The sequence below is a fragment of the Leuresthes tenuis genome, unplaced genomic scaffold, assembly GCF_036924035.1.
Source record: "Leuresthes tenuis unplaced genomic scaffold, fLeuTen1.0.hap1 SCAF_3, whole genome shotgun sequence".
Classification (NCBI taxonomy): Eukaryota; Metazoa; Chordata; class Actinopteri; order Atheriniformes; family Atherinopsidae; genus Leuresthes; species Leuresthes tenuis.
Genome location: NW_027325357.1, coordinates 6420866 through 6448561, shown reverse-complemented (window position 1 = coordinate 6448561; position 27696 = coordinate 6420866). Strand labels below are relative to the sequence as shown.

The window sequence follows — 27696 nt, the reverse complement described above, 5'->3', positions numbered from 1 at the left end:
AGCTGGTACTGTAAAGCAGTCAGGAAAGGTGAAGGTCCATAGTCTGTGTGAAGACTATCAGGTGGTAGCCTTTTAGCTGGTACTGTAAAGCAGTCAGGAAAGGTGAAGGTCCATAGTCTGTGTGAAGACTATCAGGTGGTAGCCTTTTAGCTGGTACTGTAAAGCAGTCAGGAAAGGTGAAGGTCCATAGTCTGTGTGAAGACTATCAGGTGGTAGCCTTTTAGCTGGTACTGTAAAGCAGTCAGGAAAGGTGAAGGTCCATAGTCTATGTGAAGACTATCAGGTGGTAGCCTTTTAGCTGGTACTGTAAAGCAGTCAGGAAAGGTGAAGGTCCATAGTCTGTGTGAAGACTATCAGGTGGTAGCCTTTTAGCTGGTACTGTAAAGCAGTCAGGAAAGGTGAAGGTCCATAGTCTGTGTGAAGACTATCAGGTGGTAGCCTTTTAGCTGGTACTGTAAAGCAGTCAGGAAAGGTGAAGGTCCATAGTCTGTGTGAGAAGACTACAGGAATAAATAACTCTGCGCCGTGCGTTAGAAACAGAATCTTTCTTAAGAGAGTTTGCGATGGCAGATCGCAAGAATTAAATCCATCTATGTTTGTTTGTTAAATTGTTTGTTAAATTGTTTGTTTCAGTGTTGTTTTATTTGCTATGTATGTATAAGAGTGAAACAGCTGCTGGTGTATGATGTTGCTGAGGGTGACGACAGAAGTAATGTATTACTGACTAATTGAGTTGAAGTGAACATTTGAATCTGGTTGTTGCTCGTGACATAACGACAGAAGTAGTGTTTCATTCAGTAGTACTCAGATTAACTCCACCGAAAATTGATTAGCTGCAAGAGGACAGTATGGGAAATATCTGTTTTAAAGCTAACCGGGAGTTGAGTGGGAGCGCTAAAATCATGTTTAAAAAAAAACAAAAAAGAAAACCCAGATAATATTAAATACTTACAGAGATGAGAAAATAAATTTGGGTTTGAGGGAGAATTGAACATGGTAAAATTGCCCAATCCTAGAGAAGGGGAAGACAAAAGTAATCTACAAAGTAAATCTAGTTTAAAAAAAAAACAAAACAAAAGAAAAGAACAACAAGGGTTAAAGCTAGACATTTGTAGAAGTTTGTGTATTAAGATTGAACAGCTCTCTTAAAGAGTTAAAGTTCAGAAGATCTCAGACAAACAAACAGAGCATTTCAAATCATTACTTCTTTCACAGGAAAAACTGTCTGAGCAAAAGATGTTTTACAACCTGAGATTTTTATCATTTCCATATCAAACCTGCAATTCTTAGGCAAAGTTCTAGAAAAAGTTGTACACAAACAGCTTTCTGACTTTTTCCTGTCTAACAATGCTTTTGATACTTTCCTCTCACAGTCTTGATTTTATGTGTTTAACTGAGAGATTAAACGACAAGACCGAGAGTGACGAGGGTCTTTGTGCCATATTCAGGGCCAATATACCCACTCACAAGATAAAACATTTAGTTTTTTCCTTAATTCGAGCATGTGTCATTTAAAATGGAGATAAAACGATCTTAAATACTTTGTATCACCGCAGAATGATTTTATTGATGATTTTACTGAATTTCTATTGAAATTTCTATTGGAATTTCTCTCTCCACTGATTGCTGCCTGACAATGTTCAGCTTCACAGCTGCTGCAGCACATTAAAGTTATACTGTGAAACAAAACAATGATTATATTGTTGAAAGTTATTATTTGATTAGCATCTCATTGCTTTACTGAATTGTTAAATTTCATTGCCTTAGAATGAACTCATATTTGCTCAGTTGGTCCTTCTACATGGTAGAACGGCCCAATTACTGCCATAAAAATAACAGTAGAAGAAGAGTGCAGTTAAGAGGATAACAAAAAGAACAAAGAGGAGGAATCAGTGGTTGTTGATGCTGTTCAGTGAGAAGTTTCAGGATAGACATCTGAAAAATGGAGCATCACATTTAATATTAATTTCTAGATCAGGAAACAGTGAGTGAAGAGGACATGTAATGATGTTTGGATTTAAATTCATTCTATAGCTTTATATCAGAATTAGAAAATCTAACAGTTTCTGCTGGTTTAACTGTGATAATTAACTCTAAAATGAAAAGTCATGTTTATGTCCCTCAGCAGCTTTACTACCGGCTTTATTTACCTGCACAGTGTTGGTTTAACACAAACCATAAGCCAGATGTTGGTAAATGTGAGAGGTGGTGAACATCTGTTAGGAGGATGATTTCTGACCAGGTTTAGGAATGAGAATGAGGACAGTTTCACTGCTGCTTTCATTTCCATTTTCTCTTTGAGTAAAAACCAAACACTGAGTTTTACTTTCTGCTGTAATCAGCAAACATCCTGCTGCACTTAATGTTTGTTACACAGAAACTTTGCTGCCACACAGTCAGTACTAATCACCAGTAAATGATTAAAAGCTGCTTTTATGAGCCATCATGGCATCATCACCAGGATCTGTGTATATTTAGCACATATTTAGGTTTAGAGTGGTCCTACATTTTCATTTGATTTGCATTTTTGAGTGTTTTCATGTTGTTTTTCAGTCTGTGAGCTGATTCAAACCAACCTGAACATCTAACAGAAACTTCAGTGGGTTTCTCTGTATAAAAATGTCACAGATTTAGATGATTTTAACATCTAAATCATCTCGTGTTGTTTTAGTTTCTCTCTTCAGGATCATGTTGCTCCAGCTGTTTAGAAAACTGTAACAGAGTCTCGTTCCTCCTCTTGTCTGTTTACAGATTTAAATCAAGTGTCAGGGCCTCATTACTAATGAGACTGTGAGACTTTTTCAACTGGCAAATATGTTTCCATCATCAATATACTTTGATGTTAATCTAAACAGATGATCAGCTAAAATTACTTCAGTGTTTCAAAGGAAATCAAAGAGATCTCACCAGATAAATGAACATAGTCCTCTCCATGAATCTGATGGTTGATTTCCTCCTGTGTGGCTACACAGCGATATTTGTCTGTTTTGGTCACAGTAATCTGGAGGATGATGTCATAGCTGTCTCCTCTCTCTGTGATCTCTGGTTCTTTAGCAGGAAGGACGTTTCCAGCACTGTCCTGCCAGAATACTTTAGGTTTAGGAGAAGCACCACGGACCGCACACTGCAGCAGAGCCCAGTCCTTAGTTTGGTCAAGTGTTGTAATAGATGGCTCTGAAGCTGCACCTGTAAACAGAAATTATAATTCATAAAAGAAAGTCTACACATCTGGATAATTTGGATATTTTCTAAACCAGTTTTTAGCAGCAAATATAATCATTTAAGTGCCAGCAAACACTACAGAGTCTGATCATAACTTTCACGTATTTAATCACTTTCTGCTCAATTTCTTCTGTTAGAAAATAAAAATCACCTGAAATCATGTCATCAAAAGTCATTTTAAAGTAGTTTTGAAATATAATATAATGAAAGTGAGTTTCAGTCAAACGTTTGGACACACCTACCCACTCTTTAGAATAATTCTGTGTGTCTAAAGTTTTGACTGGTACTGGATGTGCAACACATCTGTTATCACAGCTGAATCCTGTCCTGATACAAACTTCCATTTTATTACCAACACCTGTGACATTAACGTCTCATGTTGTTCAACCACTCTGCCAACAAAAGGAAGACAACAAGCATCACAGTGTTAGATTTAACAGCAATGTCCCAAAGGTCTGTTCAGGCCTGCACATTCTCCCACTGCAGCACATGTCACAGGTGCAAAGCATTGTGGGAATCTGACAGAAACAACAATACAGCGACAGCACAGTGACAATAGCAGAGATGGCAGTTTTTTTTATGTGTTATATAGATTTTTGTTCTTTCTCACCACCTTGGACAGCTGATCCTGAAAACTACCCATTACTGTACAACCACCTGCATTAACACCCACTTGTAATTTCTCACCAATCACACAATAGCTGTCGACACCAAACAAGAGAAGAGTTCTGCCCAGATGATGCGTCGAGAACAAGCTGAGAAAACTTTAAACCAGGGCAGCGAAAAATGAATGACATCATTCTCTTCTCGCAGCCCTGAGAGTGAGAACAAACTTCTCTCTTCTCACAGAGTATGAACAGGCCTTTACAGAACACAACATGAGCTCAGAGTGAATGTAATCAGAAAGAGCACAGAGAGCCTGTGAAAGACTCAACAGGCCTTTTCAGTGCATGTTGTCCTCTCAACGGGAAAGATGCCACAAACTGCAGATAAAAGGAAGCTCAGAGTTGGAGCTGATCCTCAGTCTGTGGAAGACAAGCAACGAGAGGTGGTGGAAAAAAGTGGGCAACAAAATGGGGCTCTATATGGGCCAAAAACTAGTTCTACTGCAGGGGAAAAAACATCTGAAGCATTTATTACCAAATCTGATGTCCATGTATCTCATCTAACTGCCCTCTGAGAAGCAACAATCATGAAGTCAGAAGTGTATTTTAACAGTGGAAGTATTATGTTTCACTTCACTGTGACCATACTTTGAAGAGCAGTTTTCTTCTGTATCCTCTGAGTCTTTCTTTTTCTCTTTAAACAGCTAATGATGAATCATAGATACTCAATGTGAGCAAGAAACAGTTAATATTCACTCAGAGAAGTTCCCCTTCAGCTGATTAGCTTTAAGTAGAGGTGGAGCACACAGGAAGATCACCGAAAAACACATGAATATCTATATTTGATACATTTTGAAAGATAACCAAGGAGAACTTTACCATTCATAAGCACAAAGGTCTCTTTATGAATCTGATGGCCAGTTTGCTCCTGTGTAGCTACACAGCGGAAGTGGCCGGTCTTGGTCACAGTAGTTTGGAGGGTGAACATAACATAAACAGCAGCTTATAAAACAACTAATTCTATCATATTTGAACTTTTCAAAATGTATTTTTTTGTATGAGTGGATTATAGTGTGTTCAAGAGAAGACACGCAGGATATGAGGAACAGAACAGTGAATTAATCACACATTCCTGCACTCTCTCAAGGAATAAAATATTTATGAATTAAATAAATAATCATAAATGTGTTAATCTTACAAGTTACATCAAAAGGAAGCTACATTAAATGTTCTGTTGACTGATAAATAAAAACCGAGCTACAAAATATAAAGCAACAGACTTCATGTGTCTCTCCTGTTATTACGGATTGTTTAAATGTGTTAATAAAGTTGTGTGAATGGAAACATTTAATAATTTTTTTACCAGTCAAGTTAATGACAGTTTCCTCTGAATTTTATTTTATTTTCAGTGCAAATAAAGTGAATATTGTTTATCAATGACAGTTGTCCTCTGAGAACCTCTATAATTTACCTGAAAGCACTGCACACTATTACAACGATTTCTGGACTAAATAAAAACATTTAAATGATCGTCTTTATCACACATTTCCTTCGGGATTAATAAAGTATTTATATTTACCCATCTATACGAAAACAGACTTTTGGTGTAGAATAATTTAAACACATTTAAGCACCTCTCGGCCAGACATATGCTCCCCTTAAAGATATCTTCATTCATTTCAGTGCATCATTTTAGATACATTTAGTCATGGATAATGTGTCTCTTTATTAACTGTTAAACTACATCACATACCGGTGAGGTATAGTGATGATGACGTCATCATAATTTGGACTCACCTGGAATATTTTCCTCTGTTCTGTCTTTTAACCATTTAAGACGCTGAGGTTGTATGCGACCCAATATTTACATTAAAAATGAATAAATAGATGTTCTATATATTTTCGTCTCGACCAGACGCATCGTCACAAACATACGGGACATCGTTTGAAATCTTAGACGTCCGTTTTTCACCAGATTACAGATTTAAAACAAAATACTAAGAGAGAACAAATAGAAGCGTGTTACTCTTAAGAAACAAATAGTTAGATACTTTCTCGCTAACATGTCGCATCATCGTAAATAAGCGGAAAACTGGCCGAAACCACAAACATTTTCAGGCAAACAGAGGCTCGTCGTAAAGAACAAAACTCCAAAAGTAAAATTAATTTTGTTAAAGTCCAATAAGAAGTTACAGTAGCTGAATTAACAGTAAATTAGCTAAAATAAAAGTTTTTCAAAAATTTCGCAAACGTCCAAGCGAAGACATTTCGCTCAATTTAAAAGTTCCAATAAAAGATTTAACCAATTATAATCAGTATATCTGAAAAGAGTACACGCCCATGAAAAACATTAACCAATCAGCACGCTTGTACCACACTAAGTAAAGAGATGTTCAGACTTTTAACTCTGTCAACCAATCAGGGGAGAGTATTTAGAAAGAGTCACAGGTATGTTTTATTGACAGCTACTTTGAACCAATAGTAAGTAATGACTGCCAAAAGGCACTAATTTGGTTGGAAGTAAAATAATTTGCCTGTATAGATAGATAAAGTGTGCTTCTCAGTGATTATAAAATACAAACGTAGTCTAAAAGGCGTAATTATTTGAAAAATATATCAAATATAATATTAACAAATATGTAAGTCTTTAGCTGGATATAAAAAATATGTTCACATTGGGAAATTGCAAATTAGTAACATTTTTTCAGTGTCTTCAGTGCCATTAAGTGGATTTATCATCATTATTTGTAAATTGATGAGACTTTTTTTAAGCACTGTTGAGATATAGAGGAGATGCTCTACATTGTAATCTCTGAAATATCTCAGAGCCACTTCTGGTTATCAAAATGACATTTTGTGGAGACATTTAGGACTAGTTCAGGGTAAAATACTCAGATTTTTAGCCTGACAGTCCACACTATGACTAATTCAATGCATTTTGAAGAAAAATTTTGAGGAAAAATTACAAGAAAACCATCTTTTTTTCCTACACAACTGTTCCTCAGTTTACTTTGTTTAAAGCTTAAAAATAATTATTGCATGCAATGAAACTTTTTAATGATTGGTTTATAGAGACATGGCAGAAATGGATGTTGCCCTCATGGTGTTTGGATTACACAGTTTTAAACTGGCAGGTTTGAAGACACAGAGAAGCAGTTTGAAGACAATGAGGACTAAGAGGTTAATACACGTCCTGAAAGGAAAAGAAAACAGGAATTAGAGTGCCAGTGTTATATCAACAACTTGTCACAGATATAGGTAAGAATGGAAATCAGATTAAAACTGACTGAGGGAAAATATGAAACAACTATCCCGCCATCAGCACCAGTTCTATGTGGCATGAGAGCAGATTATGCTTCAAACGAACTAAAAGTGGTCATAGCTGCATTGAGGTAAATTTAAAAAAGCGATGAGACTGAATAAACATTTTAATTGTGATAATGATACATCTGTTACATCTTACTTGGAGGAATTGATGGTTGCATTCAAAAGGAGGCGAGAGAAGTATAAATCCTGTTGACCATCTTACCTCAACACTGACTTTGAAAAAATCATCGATCAAATATTAGAGGTGTTTGACACTGAGAGAATCCCTCCTCGTGTGGCTACAGGCCTGCTGAGGTTCTGCCTGCTGTTCATTCTGACTCATCAGTAAAAAATGTAAAAATCTGGTGTTTTATGACAGAAATCACTCACCAACAACAAGCTTAATGTGGAATATTTGTCTTTTAGGCTGCAGACGTGGAAAATCACAGGTGTAGTTTCCACTGTCAGCCACCTTGGTGTTTCTGATCATTATGGAGGCGTTGCCATTCCTCAGTTCTTCTGGAAAATGTGAGATTCGACCTTTGAGCTGCTCGTCTTGACCTGATAGATCATCATTGTAATGACGGCCAGCATCATACATGAACACCTCCTTCTGATCATCCTTCTTCCAGTCAAACAGCTTTAGTTCAAGGTTCTCCTTGGAGCTGAGGACGCAGGGTAAAACTACATCACTTCCTTCTTCTACAGTCACTTTGATGACCGCTGGACCTGGAAGATGTAAAATGTGATAATCAATACATTTACATACCTAATAACAGTAAAACAGACATATGGAAACTTGTTGCTATAAAAGCCAGCTTCTGAAATCATGACATCCCCTTAATCTACTTCTGATGCCATGTTTCCAACTATGCCAATGTTACTCTGCTGAAACATTAACCACCTTCATATCCGTTACAGGTGAACAATGTCTATTGGTTTATTTAATTGATAAATAGGCTTCTGATCATATGCACTGGAATATCATCTGAACATCTGACCATTGTTTAACATTAATAGACCCGTTTACATTTTTTAAATTAAATTTATCCTAATTGTTTGACAAATTTTAGGAGACTCTTGCAGTCCTCTGTGGCCATCTGCTGGTGACACTCTGTGCTGCACTTTCTGAAATATCTTAATGCTACATCATTCAATCAAATTAGAAATTTTAACACATCTCAGAACAACTGTCTCAGTTGATCTTATCACAGCTTTATAGTTTAGTTCCTTACTTGCCTCTTATGGTCACGTTACTTTCCTCCAGGGGAGAACTGGCTGTCAGTTAGCTGCAACAACAACTAACTTATTTCAGTGGTATTTCAGTAAGGTGTGAGAAACATGTTGCGTTTTCAGTTCTATTGGTGTTGGGTTAGAACCAGGATGGAAGCTTGTCCATGATTAAATATTGTTAATATTTGTGACTTATGAGTCATAAAAAAAGAAAAAGATCCATAGTTATTTTGTTCTGATGTCTGTTTCCATGCAGTTGGTAAAAAGTATTTAACAGAGATATGGAAGCATCAGTTTGTGGTTTTACAAGGTGAAAAGCAGCATCCTGCTGATTCCAAAACAGAAAATTTGAGCTTTTCTCCATTTTTCTTTTCTGTGGCATAAACAAAACAAAAAGAAAGTAACATGGTAACTGCCAAGCTTCACAGGTGCTTTAGGTGGATGTAGTTACCTTTGGACTGAGGCAGGGTATTTCCAGTCATTTTACTAAGATAACTGAATGTTTGCAGTGGCTAAATGTATCGTATACAGATGTGTGTACAAGCTTATCAGACATATTTAATTCTCGGTTAAAGTTTGCTCAGGTTGTGTTCTCTGGGCTGGACTGTGGACACCAAACGTGAGATCATGTTACTTGTGAAGAACATGCTCCATTCATGCTCCACTTGGCTGAGGTGGCTATGTTTTGATAAATTCAATAGAACACAAGTTAGAGATTAACAACTTTAAAGGGAGAATCTTGTGTTGATCACAAAAAACATAAAAAGAAACACTTCCAGATTCAGTCAGTTAAAGCTCTCCCAGTGTAAGACCCAGTGAACGAGCTCTGTGCATCAGTTAATATTTACTGAATATTGTCTTCTCATCACATTATGACAGTGGGATCTGACAGTTAAAACAACTTCTTAACATTATACAGTAAATAACATTCTCAAAACAATGACTCAGAGATAATTATGTTACTCGTCTCTCTCCAGTCATGGTACTGTAGTACTATGAAACCTCAGGGTGAGCTTTGCTCATCACACTAAAATGGGGGCGGGATGCAGTTTAACAGCCCATACAGGAACTTCCAAATATGGAAAGGGTGAAAACTCAGCCAGCTGAAGATAATGTAACTGCTGGTAGTGTTGAGTATCATTTACACCTGAGACAGCCAGGACAGGTGACGTCACTTTAAAACAATACAATGCAAGAGGTGCAGAGAAGAGCAAGTGCACTATACATTTATTAAGGTTTATCTATCACAACATTCTTTAAAAACTACTTTCCAAAACGACAAGACTTACATAAATACTACAATATAGTAGTTTGATTGGTATTTTCGAGGGATTTCTGTTAATTTAACGATTGTTTTCTGTGAAAATACTAAAAATAATTTCTAAGATAAATGTGAACATACCAAACACGGTACCGCGAAGTTTGCTGCTGTGAAAAGACTATACCTAGAGCTCATTAGGGGCGAAAACCCTCCAAAAATGAATAACTATTCGGAAATAAATACTGCGCAGTCGGTGCAGCAGATTCTCGCAAATAGATGTGAGCTTCCTGCAGACAGCGCCCATCTGCTCACAGATGCTGTGTTGTACCTACTGGTACTATAAAAATATCTCCATAATATATTAAGCATATGATTGGGAACAGAAAGATTAATTCTTTGAACGATATTTTATGTGGAGGATGCTGCATGTCTGTGCAGATTAAAGTGTTCACGTTCATTTCAAACGGCTGAAGGCTGCTGTGAGAGGTGCAGCAGCTTCCATTATCTCCCCGCTTCTCTCGAGTTTTAAAACTCAAGAATCTTACGTGTTCACTGTCTGCTAATTTAAATAAATCTGCATTTGCAAAGACTATCTAAAATTGAAAGAATTATTTTTCTTACCGGTTTCATCACCAAGTGTCCTTGCAGACCACGCCAGGACGAAGAGGCACACGAGTGATAGAAGCTCCATGGCTGCCGAAGTGACCTGAGAATCTGAATCATCACTTCACGATCTCTCTATAAAGGAGCGTGTAACCACTCCTCTCACCATCACTGACTCAGTCTATAACTTTCGTTTTCAGCTTCTGCAAAAGCTGTACTTCCGGCACAAAGTCCTTTATGGACATGACACCCCCGCTTCCCCGGTATGGTTTACAATGTGTCGAAGAAGAAGTGGCAGATTTAAAAAGAAAACTATCTACAGCTGATGAACAGTATCTGAATGTGATGTCCTTGAGAAAGAGGAAAAACTCCAACAAAGATCTGACACAGGACCTGAGAGATGCATCTGGACCTTCAGTTGATCCATCTACTGTTGGCCCAAGCCTCATCAGAAATGGTCTCCATGAGAAGAAGAAGAAGCCATTCTTAAGGTCTTAAGGAAGGGAAACAGGGAGAAAAGGCTGAGCTATGCCAAATGACACAAGAAGTGGACTGAAAATCAGTGGCAACAGGTTTGATTAGAGGGATGAATCCTCCTCAGAGCCCGGACCTCAACACCATTGAAGCAGTGTGGGATCATCTGACAGAGAACAGAACAAAAGGACTGGATAGTGTAGTGGTTGCCACCTTTCATGTGGGAGATCTGGGTTCAAATCCTGTCTCCAGTAGGGGTCCTTAGGCAAGACCCCTTACCCTATCTGCCTATCTGTAGGTCGCTTTGGATAAAAGCGTCTGCTAAATACATAAACAATATGAAAATGCATGCATGCAATATGAAAAGGCAGCTGACATCCAAAGAAGAGCTTCAAAGAAGAGCTTTGGGATGTCAAGAAGCCTGGAGAACAATTTCTGATGACTACTTAAAGAAATGACAGAAAGCTCGTCTCAGAGAGTTCAGGCTGTGTTGGAGAATAAAGGAGCTCAGACCAAATTTTGACAACTGAGCTTGTTAAAATTGTACAGACTGTGTTTTTGCCTTATTTACTACATTTCCATGTGTGTTTGCATACGTTTGAATTTATTTCTTTGTCTATTTCCCCTTTTCCTCTGAATATTGAAAGAAATTAGTAAAGGCTCAAGACTTTTGCACATTACTGTTGATATGTGGACGTTCAGGGTCACTGTTACCTTGCCGATGTGTCATCGTCCTTCTACTGGCTTATGTATTGTTTTAGATGTTCTAAGTAAGATAAGATATTTCGTTTGAAACGAAAGGCAAAGTATGTGATCCAATTATCTTTATTTTCTACTTAGTAATATGACATTTCAGAAATCTAAATGGATTTATTTTATATTTTGATGTTTACAGTTTTACTTTGAAGGGTGAATTTACAATCAGGAAGTTCAATTTTGCAGCAAGTTGGCAGTCGTCCAGATGGCCAGACTTAGCAGCACTAACACAGTAAAGCAGTCATGGCTTTGTGTGTCTGCAGTGCTGCTGTCTTATGATACAGTTCATCCCACCTCATGCAGACCATTAAGAGCACACTCCATCCATGCTGCAGACCTGCATTCATCATAGGAAGGTTAAAGACACTCAATCTGTTGCTATTGACAATACACATTTCTTTTGTCAGTTGAAGAAATGTTCAGATTTAAGAGTTTTTATTTCTAGCTGCTCGCATCTCATCAGCTGCATGCTAGCTGTATGGAGAAGAGAAAGGAGCCATGGCAGACTTTATCACAGAACTTAACCGGTCTCTGTGCGTTGTCCTGTCAAATGAGACATTTTGGAAGCACAGATTCAAATCTGAAATGTTAGATTTTCACATAAATATTCTGCCTCTAAAAGAATGTTTTTATTTATGAGCTGAAGACAGACATTGGGCGAGAGGCGGGGTGCACCCCAGACAGGTCGCCAGTCCATCACAGGGCCACACAGAGACAAACAACCACACTCACTCACTCACAAGGACAATTTTAGAGACAACAACTAGCCAAACATGCATGTTTTTGGATGGTGGGAGGAAGCCAGAGTACCCAGGGAGAACCCACCCATATATGGGGAGAACATGCAAACTCCACAGACAGGTCCCAGCTGGGAGTTGAACCTGGAACCCTCTTGCTATGACATAACAGTGCTAACCACAACTCCAATATGCAGCCCTCAATTCTTTTCTCAAATTTTTTAATAGCTCCAAATCACAGCAAATGTCATCTCAAGGCAAAGTTACAGTCCAATTCAAACCAAAAATAAACCAACTAATTGTAATACAATAGCACCTTTTTACACTTACACACTGTTTTTTTAAAAGGCAGAGGATCCGACTGAATATCTTCTTCTTCCGGCAAGAAGAGATGGGACTGTTTGTCTATGAGATGGGTCTATTTATTAATAGAGCACAATTAGTTAAAATAGGAAAAATGCAGAGGTGAAAAGGGAAATCTTAATGTTTATTTAAAAAAAACAAAACAAGTGCTGATGGAGACCTGTAGTCATGTGGGGATTAGTTCCACATACATATTGTATGGGGACTGGTTCGTGTAGTGGTAAGATTGCCACTTTTCATGTAGGTGACAAGAGTTCAAATCTCCTGCATGAAAGAGTCCCCTGACTGTCTATCTGTGTAAGTTGCTTTGGGTAAAAGCATCTGCTAAATACTTAAACAAATTAATAGAAATTACTCCAATAACAGAACATATCAGTTCAGTACCTTGGACACACTTTCAGGTAATCCTTTCATATAAATATCAGCAACAGCATCAGGAAATGGTTCCACTGGCTGACTACTTTCAATTTCTTTCAACCTCAGATGTGTTGAATTTTACGGGCCCTCCTGCTCTAGTTGTGACTTTCTTTAAGAGTTGGCTTATGTGTAGCTTAACTTCTGAGCTGAGCACTTCTGGAGGACTGAGTGCAGACGCTGGGGTTAAGTTAGCAGCTGAAACATGATTGACAGTAACTCTTAAAAAGTCCCGTTGTTAAACAGGAAATGACAGCAAGAAATCTATTCCATAACCTTTTCTGCTGAATCATTAGGAAACCCTTTTGATTAATGAGTTACAACTTCACAGTGAAAGAGTAGAACGGTGTTCTGGTAAACACTGCAGATAACAAAGAGGACATTGAGCATTTCCCAGCAGCTGCTAAAAACAAGTAGGACAAGAAAATCTGAAAGGCAGTCATTCCAAGGTTTGGGCGTATTTACTTTATTTTAGACAATCTGGATGGAGCGTGATGTCAGTCTCAGTCTGATCTGTTTTAAGTGGACAGACTACGGTGCAGCAGAGCTGCAGAAGCTTCCGTTATCTCCTCACTTCTCTCAAGGGTTAAAACTCAAGACTCCTACGTGTTCACAGACTGTTCATTTAAACATATCTGCATTTGCAAAGAGAATCTAAAGTTTTTATCTTTTTCTTTTTTACCGGTTTAAAAACAAAGATCCTAATTTCCCTTTATTTTGACATTTCTGTCCTCACCTCTATCATTTCCTTTACCTCATTTCCTTTTTCTTTTCTCCTTCTCACCAACTGGTTCTTGTTTTCACCTTCTAAGGTAAATGGACTTGTACTTGTATAGCACTTTTCTAGTCTAACTGCCCACTCAAAGCTTCACTACATGCCGCATTCACCTGAACTCACACACACTCATAACTACGTGCTTTCTAATCATTCATACCAATAGATACATTTCAAGTCAGTTTAAGTCAAAGTTTATTTTTAAAGCATATTCAAACTCAATATAAGCCAACCAAAGTGCTGTACATTTATACAAATATATAGTTTACATTCAAATTAATTTCACATTAAAAAGGTTGTAGCTGTTGAAAATATCCAACTGACTCTAACAGCTCAAGTGATGATATTTGCTTTATGTTATCTGGGGGGATGCTGTGAGGAAATTACATCACCTGTGTTGTTAAGGGTGATGGCTTAATATTGATTGGTGCAAAAACTGATAAGTACGGATGCATGGTGTGGCGAGGGGAGTGTGTTGGCTGGTGACACAATACTAGAAGGGTTAGTGTAAAAAAAGCTTGACAACGCCACCTGGGAGGACCTAAACCCCAGGAACTCCACCCAGAAAGACTCCACCGTTGCACCACAGACTTTCCAGGAGTTGACTGATTCTTTAATCCAGGTCTGGGAGGAGATTCCCCAGGAGAACATCCGCTGCCTCATCAGGAGCATGCCCAGGTGTTGCAGGGAGCTCATACAGGCTCGTGGAGGCCACACACACTACTGAGCCTCTTTTTGACTTGTCTTGAGGAATTTCCACTGAAGTTGGATCAGCCTGTAATGTGATTTTCCACTTTTGATTGAGTATGATTCCAAATCCAGAAATCCATGGGACAAAAATTTTAATTTACATTGATCATTTTTATGTTATTTTGTTCTCACCGCATTCCTCTGTGATGAATAATAATTTTTAACTGGAATATTTCATTCAATGAGATCTATGAAGTGTTACTTTAGTGTTCCCTTTATTTTTAGAGCAGTGTACATCCTGTCACTCAGTGCAAGGTACAGAGGACTTGGGAAGTGGGCGGACTCAAGACTAATTAGTCACCTAATGAAGACAGCAGAGTGTTGCAGTAGGTAAAGGAAAAGAATTACATGGAGTGCAAATACACATATTTGATAAATGATATGATAAATTTAATAATGATAAAAACAAAGTGCTGAAAAACAGCTATTAACAATGATAAGGGCATACTAAAATGAATCATAATAAAATTAAAATAAAATCCCAAATACTCAGGTATTGGGACTAAAATATGTAAATATACAGTGGAAAGTCCGCCTTAACGCTGACCAAAGCGCTGTAAAAGTGACGACAATTTTGAAGTGATGGAGGAGTTGCTCACGGTGATTCCAATGCAAGGCCAGATCTGTGCTCAGGAAATGTTCTGCCAGCTGCGTGATGCCACGGTGGATGCCGGTTCACCATAGAAGAGGTTTGCTGGAATAACAACCGACGGAGCTCCATCAATGACAGGGAGGAGAAATGGACTGGTGGCACTTGTTCAAAGAAAACTGGAAGAGGAGGGTGTGGAGGAGGCCATTATCCATCAGCAGGCCCTTTGCAGAAAATTCCTGAAGTTTGACAATGTGATGTCTGTCGTTGTGAAATGCATCAACCACATCAGATCCAGAGGCTTAAAGCATCAGCAGTTCTGCGCCTTTTTGGAGGACAGAGAGTCAGCCTCTGTCTACTTCATCGAGGTACGTTGGCGAAGCCGGGGAAACGAGTTGAAGAGATTTGAGTTGAGAGCAGAAGTGAAAGCCTTCATGGATGGGGTGGCTGTTCCTGTGCTGAGTGATCCAAAATGGTTCATGGACTTAAGTTTTCTTGTTCATATCACACAGCAGCTGAATGCACTGAACAAGAAATTACAAGGCCTGGGGCAGCTTGTCAGTGCTGCCTCTGACAACATCAGAGCATTCTCCACAAAACTTGTGTTATGGAAAGCCCAGCAATCTCCGACAAACCTCCACTAATTCCCAGCATGCAAGGCACTCATGGATGTGGGCACACCATTCAGTGGTGGGAAGTATGCTGGTGCCATTGTAAAGCTACAGGAGGAATTTTTGATGACCCCTTCTCCTTCCTTGTGCAAGATGCCTCCTGTGCTTCAAATGGAGCTAATCGACCTGCAGTGCAATTCTGAACTTAAAGCCAAGTTCATGGAGGTGAGTGGAAAAACAGAGAAGCTTGGACAATTTTTGAGAGAATTGCCCTCCACCTTTCCCGAGCTTTCCAGGATGCTTTTTCAGCAGACCATGTGCCTTTTTGGGAGCACATATCTGTGTGAAAAGTACAAGTCCAAACTTACTGATGAGCATCTTCAAGCCAACTGAGGGTCTCAATTGGTTCCTACCTCAGACCAAATATACTTCAGCTGTGTGAGAGGAAGCGCTGCCAGGTCTCTGGTAGCAAGGAGTAGGTCAGAGAAGCCTATGTTCTGAAGAACCGTTCATGTTCTGAATGTTATTAATAAAGATTAAGAAGATTGGATCAGTTGTACTTTTTTTTTGGAATATTTGATGCGGCCCAGACTCGACTTCCAGCGGCCTGCAGATAAATTGAGTTTGAGAACCCTGCGTTAAAGTATCTGACCTTCCTCAGAAAGTAAAAGTCTGCTCATTCCTTTCCTGTACACAACCATATTGTTGGTCTTCCAGCTCTGTCTCCTGGAATATCTGTGGTCCTCTACTGCTTCGACAGTCCTTCCAAAAATGCACAGGAGTTGTGTGGCTATGCTCTTCTGCCTCATGTCAATGACCATATATTTGGTCTTGTCCATGTTCAGCAGCAGGTGAATTATATGCAACCACTTCACAAACCCGTCCATCAGCTCTCTGTACTCTTATTCCTGACCTCCATTTGTAGAGGATGTTTCCCCAGCACCAGCACCCTCTCATGACACCGTGTCATTGTTTATTTAACAGAAATTAAGCCAAAATCCAGAAGCAGTTCACTGTATACTAGGTATCTTATTTTGGGTCATCAGCCAAAAAATAACTAACTCATTGAGCCCTGGTGTCTATTACTGAGATGTTGGCACTGGATCTTGCAGTTTACAGAGTGGAGCCTCTGTGGATGATCCTTGTTCCATTACATAATGAAGATACTCAGATGAACACGTAAATTAATTAGTTATCCATCTATCCATTTTCTATACCTGCTTAATCCGTCGGTTGGGTCACGGGGGGGGTGGAGCCTATCCCAGCGGTCATCGGGCGAAAGGCGGGGTACACCCTGGACAGGTCGCCAGTTAATTAGCTATCAATGCATTCATTTATTCAATGAACAATTTTTCAACTGAACTGAAATCTTGAGAATCTGGAGGCTGACCAATTCTCCAGTCTCCGTGTCATGTTACTTGAGAAGCTTCAAAATGACCGATTTTGTGCATGTATTTATACCACATGCACTTGAATGTATCCACAATATCAATGAGTAAGTGGAAAGCAAACAACAGGCAAGCAGAAAAGAGTATGAAGCAGAAATCTTTAATAGCACACACATGCATATTAAATTCATAGTGGCTGCTGTATTTTCTCATTGTCTGACCAGCTGGTCATCAGCGTCTGACACGCACACACAAACAGAGAGACTATATAACAATTCACTTAACAGCTAGCTAATTTATTCAGATTTTTTAAAAATAATGGAACAATGCTTGAAACTGTAATATAGTCACATCAAATACACAAGTAATCAGTTTCTAAAAAGGAATAATAGATTGATTTCTTGAAAAAAAACAAAAACAAAGAAGAGCACTTAGATGCCGTGTGTAAGCCATTTTTTCCAACTGTGCCCGAGTCAAATGAGCAGAAAGAGAAAAGTTATCCTGTAACTTTGCCACTGACACAGACATAGTGGATATAAAAAGATGCTACACCCACGTGGTGTCAAAGATTACATTGATAGAATCAGACTGTGAGTAAAAGAAAGACTGAACTTGTAGTTATCCTTTTACATTTATCTTCTTCTGTCCTTATCGCTACAGCTTAAAATCACTCTTGAAATGTTTAAAATGTTTAAAAATACCTGAACTAAAATGGTCCACATAAGAGCAAAAGTGCACATTCACCAGTTGACATCAAGGCGTATTTGCAGCCATCTCTCTGTTGATTCAGTGCTGTTCTTTTTTTTCATGGTTGGCCTATCAGAGAGAAAACACAATTATACAACCTCTCAGTGCTTCCTGTGGCACAAAATGTATTTGCATGAATAATTCAAATAAGCTTTCCTGTACATTTGTTCCAGCCGTGTTTTTTTCTATTTTCTCTTACATCTCCCTCACTACATCCAGCCATTATCAACAGGATTCAATACAGGTTGATCCAGTTAGGATGTGCTCAGTATTAGTCAAGTGAGCAAATTTATTGTTATATGAAAGTGAATGACAAAACTCTGTGAACAATAATATCGAGGATAAAAATCTGAGATTCTCATTAGATTCAGGGGATTAAAATTATAAGAGAATCCATTTTAACAGACTACTACTACTATTTATGTGTTACAAGTACAGGGATGATTCAGAGATGCTAAGAACACATTTAAAAACTCAAAACACAGATAATTATCAAGAATGTGAGGTGTTGCTTACGTAATGATTATATTGATGTAAAATGGTAATAAAACTTATTTTTCTAATGGTTGATGAATGCGTGAAGGAGCATACCCAGGAGAACACCAACAAGAAGAGCCCCAAAAACTGAAGCAGCAATGCATCCTTAAAATGAACAAAAAAGTTGACACATCATTAATAATGTAACAATCAATACATCACATACAGAACATTTGATATTAAACGCAACAAAAACAGAACAGAAAAGAATTTTCCTGCATTCTAAATTAAATGAGTAAAACTTCATTAAACTTAACTAGAAAAGTAAAGAGACCATTCCCATTATGTTTGTTTTAGAAAAGCATCACAATGATAATATCTTGTTGTAGTATCTCTGATAGTGTTACATAACAACGATTTCTGACCAGGTTTAGGAATGAGGACAGTTTCACTGCTGCTTTCATTTCCATTTTCTCTTTGAATAAAAACCAAACACTGAGTTTTACTTGCTGCTGTAATCAGCAAACACCCTGCTGCACTTAATGTTTGTTACACAGAAACTTTACTCCCACACAGTCAGTACTAATCACAAGTAAAGGGAGAAGTAGAGGGAGGTAGAGCCTTCAGTTATCAGGCCCCTCTCTTGTGGAATAAGCTGCCAGTAAATGTCCGGGTCGCAGACACCGTTTCCACTTTTAAGATTAGGCTTAAAACTTTCCTTTTTGATAAAGCTTATAGTTAGGGATGGCTCAGGTAATCCTGAAACATCCCATAGTTAAGATGCTATAGGCTTAGACTGCTGGGGGACCTCATCTGTCACACCTTTCCTCACTTTGCTCTCTTTTTCCCCCTGTTTTATTTCTCAAATGATATTATGTACATGTGACATTATTGTGGTTATTAACTTGTGTTTCCCTGTTCCAACAGGTATCCTTTGAATGGTGTCATGGTGTTTTTCCCCCCTCTTTTCCCTCTTTTCTGTCTTCTCAAACCCCAGCTGGTTGAGGCGGATGGCCACCCTTCCTGAGTCTGGTTCTGCCAGAGGTTTCTTCCTGTTAAAAGGGAGTCGTTCCTTTCCACAGTCGCCACAGGCACGCTCAGGACAGGAGATTGGACTGAAGACAAGTTTCGGTGCAATCTGTTGGTTTCCTTAGCTAGGATATTATTTTTTGAATTGGCTCTATATGAATGAATTGGATTATGATTATAATGAATTGAATTCCAATTGGCTTGAATTGTACTATATTATTTAAGTGCCTTGAGATGACAATTGTTGTAATTTGGCACTTTTGGCAATTTTTATATAAATAAAATTTAATGAATCAATGAATAAACCATTAAAAGCTGCTTTTATGAGCCATCATGGCATCATCACCAGGATCTGTGTATATTTAGCACATATTTAGGTTTAGAGTGGTCCTACATTTTCATTTCATTTACATTTTTGAGTGTGGCTTTTCAGTCTGTGAGCTGATTCAAACCAACCTGAACAACTAACAGAAACTTCAGTGGGTTTCTCTGTATTTTTGGAACATTTGGCACATCAGTTCTTCAGCTACAAGTGAAACTAAAAATGTCACAGATTTAGATGATTTTAACATCTAAATCATCTCGTGTTGTTTTAGTTTCTCTCTTCAGGATCATGTTGCTCCAGCTGTTTAGAAAACTGTAAAAGAGTCTCGTTCCTCCTCTTGTCTGTTTACAGATTTAAATCAAGTGTCAGGGCCTCATTACTAATGAGACTGTGAGACTTTTTCAACTGGCAAATATGTTTCCATTATCAATATACTTTGATGTTAATCTAAACAGATGATCAGCTAAAATTACTTCAGTGTTTCAAAGGAAATCAAAGAAATCTCACCAGATGGCGTTGAAGTTGCACCTGGAAACAGAAATTATAATTCATGAAAGAAAATTCACATCCTGTTAAATTTTGTGCTATCTTTCCTTTCCTTTTAACGGGTTACAACAGTATATCTAACAGGAAGTTAAGAAAAAGCTGAACTGTAAAGCACAACATAATTACAGCTGAAACATCCTGTGAAATTTGAATATTTTCTAAACCAGTTTCTAACAACAAATATAATCATTTAAGTGCCAGCAAACACTACAGAGTCTGATCATAACTTCATGTCATCAAAAGTAATTTTAAAGTAGTTTTGAAATATAATATAATGAAAGTGAGTTTCAGTCAAACGTTTGGACACACCTACCCACTCTTTAGAATAATTCTGTGTCTAAAAAGTTTTGACTGGTACTGGATGTGCAACACATCTGTTATCACAGCTGAATCCTGTCCTGATACAAACTTCCATTTTATTACCAACACCTGTGACATTAACGTCTCATGTTGTTCAACCACTCTGCCAACAAAAGGAAGACAACAAGCATCACAGTGTTAGATTTAACAGCAGTGTCCCAAAGGTCTGTTCAGGCCTGCACATTCTCCACAAGCAGGAACGAGAACAAAGTTAGTTCTGGCCAGGACATTTCACACGTCACTTGCAGAACTCCTGGGAAGTCCTCATAGGGCCCTCCCACTGCAGCACATGTCACAGGTGCTAACCATTGTGGGAATCTGACAGAAACAACAATACAGCGACAGCACAGTGACAATGGCAGAGATAGCAGTTTTCTAGCTGATGTGTTATATAGATTTTTGGTCTTCCTCACCACCTTGGACAGCTGATCCTCAAAAATACCCATTACTGTAAAACTTTCCGCATTAGCCACACCCACTTCAAATTTCTGACCAATGAGACCAAACCAAACCAATGAGAAAAACGCTCTGCCCAGATGAGAAAAGGCTGAGTAAACTCCCAAACTATTACAGCAAGAAATGAATGACATTCCTTTGTCACCAGATAGAGGAGCGTTGAAGTGGGTTCCTGCTGCCAAGTCTCAGTGAAACACATAATATTCTGAAATTCTGCTGTGCCCACAGCCTGTCCACTATTTTTGGCAGGAATCTCTTATTTCCCATGAATATCAGGGAAGAAAAGAAAAGAAAAAAAAAGGGTTTGAACCTTTTTTCTCCTCCTTCGGTAATTTTCTTTTCTTCATTGGACCCAACATCCCAGAAATCTCTTCTTCATTTAAACTCTTATTCCAGGCATCATTTATTTGTTTATGTATTTTAACCATATTTTTAGCAGGAAACTACAAAGCTGGCGAAATATCAGAGACAATCTTTTCAGCTTTAATCTGATCACTGTTAATGTAGCAGCCTTTTTGCATGTCAAAAACAGGCTTTCAAACTGAGAACTGAAGCAGACTGAGTGTTAGCTGCTGAATGACCTGCCAGACAAAATCAGCTTGACCTTGTCAGTAACATCCTTTTAGCCCCTATAACCTACAACACACTACAGTATCATATAGAATATCCTGAACTGATTTGAGTCGTTGCTTTATCTGCACTACTGGAAGTATTTCCCCCCTTTTCACCCAACTAATTTAATCTTTCTATATATATCATCGTCTCATAAGTCGTCTCAGGAGAGTGCCTGTGTAGAAATCCCTCTGTCAGCTCTCTTATAGCCACAAGTAGCCACATAACAGCACCTATGAGCTAACAGAGCTATAGTACACGTTCATTCATTCATTCTTCTTAAAGTATTGGTGAAATAAAGACAGATAATGCCTTATTTAGAGGCTGCATCGTCCCTGCCCTGTTCACTCCATTATATGGGTATATGCCGATTGTGAGTGATCTAAATAGCTCCCGAATGATGGCGACTTTCGCCAAACTGTTCTCGGTCAGTAGATAAATGTATTTCATGCCAGAAATAATGTCTAGGTTTAAAAATACCGGAGTTCCCCTTTAAGTTGTATGTGAGGACTGAGCGAGATATCGACTCACACCTCACTAGGATATACAGCAAGGACTGCGTTATGTCATTTGGACGAGATAAATACGGGTGAATTATATCAAAAAGAGGCAAGGTGATGACTGAAGGGGTTAAACTACCAGCGGGCACCTTAACAGACATTGAGGACTGCTACAAATTCCTGGGAGCCCAAAGGCAAATGCCAACCAGGCAGAGGCCACAAGGAAGTCCGCTATAACAAAGTACCTGCAAAGAGTAAGGCGGGTCCTGAAGCGTCAGCTTAATGGTAAGAACAAAGTCTGAGCCATGAACAGCTACATCAGATACCTTACTGATAATAACCTGGTCAAAGGAGGAAATAGAAGCCACTGCTATCAAGACAAGAAAGCTCCTCACAATGCACGAAGTCCAGCACCCTGAGATTGTACACTAAGAGGAAGGACAGGGGCTTGTGACTGTCAGAGCCAATATCGAGGATGAAACAACAAATATCCAGAAATACATCAGGAGGATGTGCCCCCAGTGATGGACTTCTAAGTGAATGTCTCAGGTAGCTGAAACCCAGGGGAGGCAAGGAGGAAAGGGAGGAACTATAAGACTCTGAATGGCATGTACCACCAACAGATTGAAGAAGTGGCTGAGAGGAAGTCCTATCAGTAGCTAAAAAATGCTGGTCTGAAAGACAGTACAGAGGCACAAATCATGGAGTTTTCTTGAGCTGCCATGATATCTTTTGGCTGCATTTATCTAGTCCAAATGATATATGATTTATTATCTATATATGCACATAACAAAAAAAACTGATTACTGTTTACATGAAGTCAAGTTTCCAAAAACAGCAATTTCGCTCAGTAGTACTATCAGAAGGGTTTGACCAATCATGTTCAGAATCTCCTCATTTATCCTCCTCATTAGATCTTGATTTGTAGGTCACTTTGGATAAAAGTGTCTGCTAAATGCATAAACATAATCTCTGAAATCAAAAATGTTCTTCAAGTAAAATGATCAAATGTGAGATTCATCCTACAACTGTACGTTACAGTCATGTACTGTTAGGGTGCACTTACTATTGTAAACAATCACAAACTGAATTAGTAATAACAAGCTTCTAAATTCAAACAAATGTCATACTATTTGTTTTTTTTTAATTTTGTGCATATTTAAATGATGATTACACACGTGGACAAAATTGTTGGTACAAGTTAAAGAAGGAAAAACCCACAATTCTCACTGAAATCACTTGAAACTTACAAAAGTAACAATAAATGAAAATTTATTGAAAATTAAATAATCAAAATCAGCCATTACTTTTGAATTGTTGATTAACATAATTATTAAAAAAAAAAAAACTAACGAAATAGGGCTGGACAAAAATGATGGTACCCATAACTTAATATTTTGTTGCACAACCTTTTGAGGCAATCACTGCAATTAAACGATTTCTGTATTTGTCAATGAGCGTTCTGCAGCTGTCAACAGGTATTTTGGCCCACTTCTCATGAGCAAACTGCTCCAGTTGTCTCAGGTTTGATGGGTGTCTTCTCCAAATGGCATGTTTCAGCTCCTTCCACAGATGTTCAATGGGATTCAGATCTGGGCTCATGGAAGGCCACTTTAGAATAGTCCAACGCTTTTCTCTCGCCATTCTTGGGTGTTTTTGGCTGTGTGTTTTGGATCGTTGTCCTGTTGGAAGACCCATGACCTGCGACTGAGACCAAGCTTTCTGACACTAGGCAGCACATTTCTCTCCAGAATGCCTTGATAGTCGTCAGATTTCATTTTACCTTGCACACATTCAAGACACCCTGTGCCAGATGCAGCAAAGCAGCCCCAAAACATTGCTGAGCCTCCTCCATGTTTCACCGTAGGGACAGTGTTCTTTTCTTCGTATGCTTGGTTTTTGAGTCTATGAACATAGAGTTGATGTGCCTTACCAAAAAGCTCCAGTTTGGTCTCATCTGTCCAAAGGACATTCTCCCAGAAGCTTTGTGGCTTGTCAACATGCATTTTTGCAAATTCCAGTCTCGCTTTTTTTTTTTTTTTTCAGCAGCGGTGTCCTCCTTGGTCGTCTCCCATGAAGTCCACTTGGGCTCAAACAACGACGAATGGTGCGATCTGACACTGATGTACCTTGGCCTTGGAGTTCACCTTTAATTTCTTTGGAGGTTGTCCTGGGCTCTTTGGATACAATTCGAACGATCTGTCTCTTCAATCTGTCATCAATTTTCCTCTTGCGGCCACGTCCAGGGAGGTTGGCTACTGTCCCGTGGGTCTTGAACTTCTGAATAATATGAGCCGCTGTTGTCACAGGAACTTCAAGCTGTTTAGAGATGGTCTTATAGCCTGCACCTTTAAGATGTTTGTCTATAATTTTTTTTTTGGATGTCCTGGGACAATTCTCTCCTCCGCTTTCTGTTGTCCATGTTCAGTGTGGTACACACCTTTTCACCAAACAGCAGAGTGACTTCTTCTTTCTTCTTCTTTGATTTTTAATGGCAGCTGGCATCCTTGGTGTTGCATATGCCGCTAACTACTGGACTAAATTTTTTTTTTTCCTATTTCTTCTTTTCTATATTCTTTTAATTATTCCAGTATTTACCAAGAATCTTATTGTTATTCTCATCCCTTCTTTAGACTTAGCAGATTCTACTATGTTTTTCAAATTATATTCTGTTATTCCTGCCCTCTGCAGCCCTATCTTCATTATTTCCCTCTCCCTTCCATATCTGGGACATGCTATTAACACATGTTCCACTGTCTCCCTCTCCCCACAGCTACACTGCCCAGTTGGATGTTTCCCCATTATCTTAAGTGTATTATTCAGTTTACAATGACCTATTCTTATCCTGCTAATAATGAATTGTTCTGTTCTGTTCTGTCCACAACACCCTGCCTCTCCTGCAATACTTTGTAATTTATATAAATGTCTTCCTTTACCTGTTTCTTCCAATATTGATTCCACTGATTGTTTATTTCTTTCCATACTAAACTTTTCCCCTCTGTTTTTGATAATTTTACTTTCATTTCCACCACCTCTTTCTTTACTGCATCCTTAGCAGCTTTGTCTGCTTTTTCCATTTCCTTTTATTCCTACATACGGTGGTACCCACATGAACACTATTTCCCTCCCCTGTTGCATTAACCTGGATGTTTTTAACTGTATTTCATATAAAATTTCCTGATGTGTTTTTGCTGTTCCGTTTTTAATACTTAAGAGTGATGAAAATGAATCGCTACATATAACTATTTTCCTATCCCTCACCCCCTCCATCCATTCTATTGCTATCAATATTGCACATAATTCCACTGCATATATACTTAAATGATCTGATGTTCTTCTTGAAATTGTCCTATTATAAATGGGAACCACCATTGCTGCTGCTGTTACTCCTGTTGCCTGTTCTTTGGACCCATCTGTATATATATACACATATTCTCCATATTTTTCCTCCACATAGTTATAAAATTCCTGCACTAGATCTGTTGTTTTTTTTCTTTCCTTGATGTTCCACATGTTTAAGTCTACATTTGTTTCTTGTAGCATCCATTTTGGTATTACTGTCCACAGAACTGTTGGGCTGAATTCCATACGTTGTATTTTTAGTTGTTCTGCTAAACCCTCACTGACCCACCCAAAACTCGTTTTTTCCTCCTTCCCCTTTTCCCAGCACATCTCCAGAACTCTTTTTTCTGGATGTTCTTCTTTGTGTCCTTTTAAATTTAGCCAGAAGTTGGCTATCAGCTGTTTTCTTCTGAGCCATAATGGCATTTCTCCTGCTTCAACCTGTAGTGAACATATTGGTGCTGTTTTTATTGCTCCGAGACAAGTTCTTAATGCTCTGGCTTGGATTATATCTAATTGTGAGAGTACTGTTTTTGCTGCCGATCCATATCCCACACTGCCGTAATCCATTCTAGACCTTATTAATGCTATGTATATATATTTTAATGCTGTAAAATCAGCACCCCACTCTAACCCAGCCAAAAATCTCATAATATTCAATACTCTCTTACTTTTCTCTACAATTCCCTTCACATGCTCCCTCCATGTTAATCTAGAATCCATTATCATTCCTAAGAATTGAAAGCTGTTTACACTCTCTAAGTTCTAACTTTTTATTTTCACTAATTTTTCTTTTTTGAGAAGAACATTACTTTACTTTTCCCCACTGAAAATTTAAAACCCCACTCTTCTCCCCATTTCTCCACTTGATCTATCCCTTCCTGTAGTTTCTTAACTATGTGATCTATGTTGCCTCCCCTCTTCCATAATGCCCCATCATCTGCAAACAAAGATCATCCCATTCCTGCTGGTACACTGTCGAATATATTGTTTATCATTATTGTAAATAACGTTGGACTTATCACACTCCCCTGCGGTGTACCATTCTCTACCATATGGCTCTCTGACACTTCCGACCCTATTCTAACTTGTATAACTCTTTCACTTAAAAAATCCATAGTCCAGTTAAACATGTTTCCCTCAATTCCCATTCGATGCATTTTAATTAGCAATCCCTCTCTCCACAACATGTCATATGCCTTTTCCACATCAAAAAACACTGCTGCCACTGTTTCTCTATTTACTTGTGCTTTTCTTATATCGTCTTCAATGCATACTACTGGATCAATAGTGCTCCGACCTCTTCTAAACCCACTCTGATGTCTAGTCACCAATCCCTTTATTTCTATATAATACATCATTCTTTCATTTATCATTCTTTCCATTATCTTACCTATATGCGATGTTAGTGCTATGGGCCTGTAATTTATTGTCTTACTATGATCTTTACCCGGCTTCCTAATTAACAGCAGAGTGACTACTTGTCTCCCTTTAAATAGGCAGACTGACTGATTATGAGTTTGGAAACACCTGTGATGTCAACTAAAGGACACACCTGAGTTAATCATGTCACTCTGGTCAAATAGTTTTCAATCTTTTATAGAGGTACCATAATTTTTTGTCCAGCCCTATTTCTTTATTTATTTTTTAAATAATTATGTTAATCAACATTTCAAAAGTAATGGCTGATTTTGATTATTTAATTTTCAATGAATTTTTATTTATTGTTACTTTTGTAGGTTTCAAGTGTTTTCAGTGAGAATTGTGGGTTTTTCCTTCTTTAACTGAGGGGTACCAACAATTTTGTCCACGTGTGTATTTAGAGCACAATCAACCATGTAAATGTTAGCTGTAGCTTGCAATGAATCTATTCTCTTGCTCCCGTCAATGTAGATTAAAACAAAGAAATAACAATTATCAAAAACAAAGTATTCATATAATCAATAAAAATACAAAAAAATTATATGAAAAAGGAAACTCACCTGAGTGGGACACAAAGGTCTCTACAGAAAGGACTTCATGACAGATGCTTTTCTGCCTTGCAACACAATGATAGTTGCCTGTCTTTATCACAGTCGCAAAGAGAATAACATCAAAGTTGTCTCCGTTTTTAAAAGACTGGATATTTTCAGCAGGAACAATGACTCCAGCACGGTCCTGCAGCTCGAGTTCAGGTTTTGGATATGCATTTTGAGCCGCACATTGCAACAGCATC

The 27696-nt window shown here is 38.3% G+C and overlaps 1 protein-coding gene across 2 annotated transcripts in view; it reads right to left on the bottom strand.

Annotated features, from left to right (window-relative positions):
* The window catches only part of LOC140302998 (programmed cell death 1 ligand 1-like), a 100101-nt gene that overhangs the window by 28045 nt on the left and 44360 nt on the right, over positions 1–27696 (bottom strand). Inside the window, exons 3-4 of one of the 2 annotated variants that reach the window (XM_072381554.1) lie at positions 7524–7862; positions 2908–3186 (exon numbers count right to left, since the gene is read on the bottom strand). The exons of the other annotated variant lie outside the window; for it this stretch is intronic. Coding sequence (XP_072237655.1) covers positions 2908–3186; positions 7524–7862 — 618 coding nt within the window. The remainder of the gene's footprint in view (positions 1–2907; positions 3187–7523; positions 7863–27696) is intronic. 2 annotated transcript variants of the gene reach the window in all.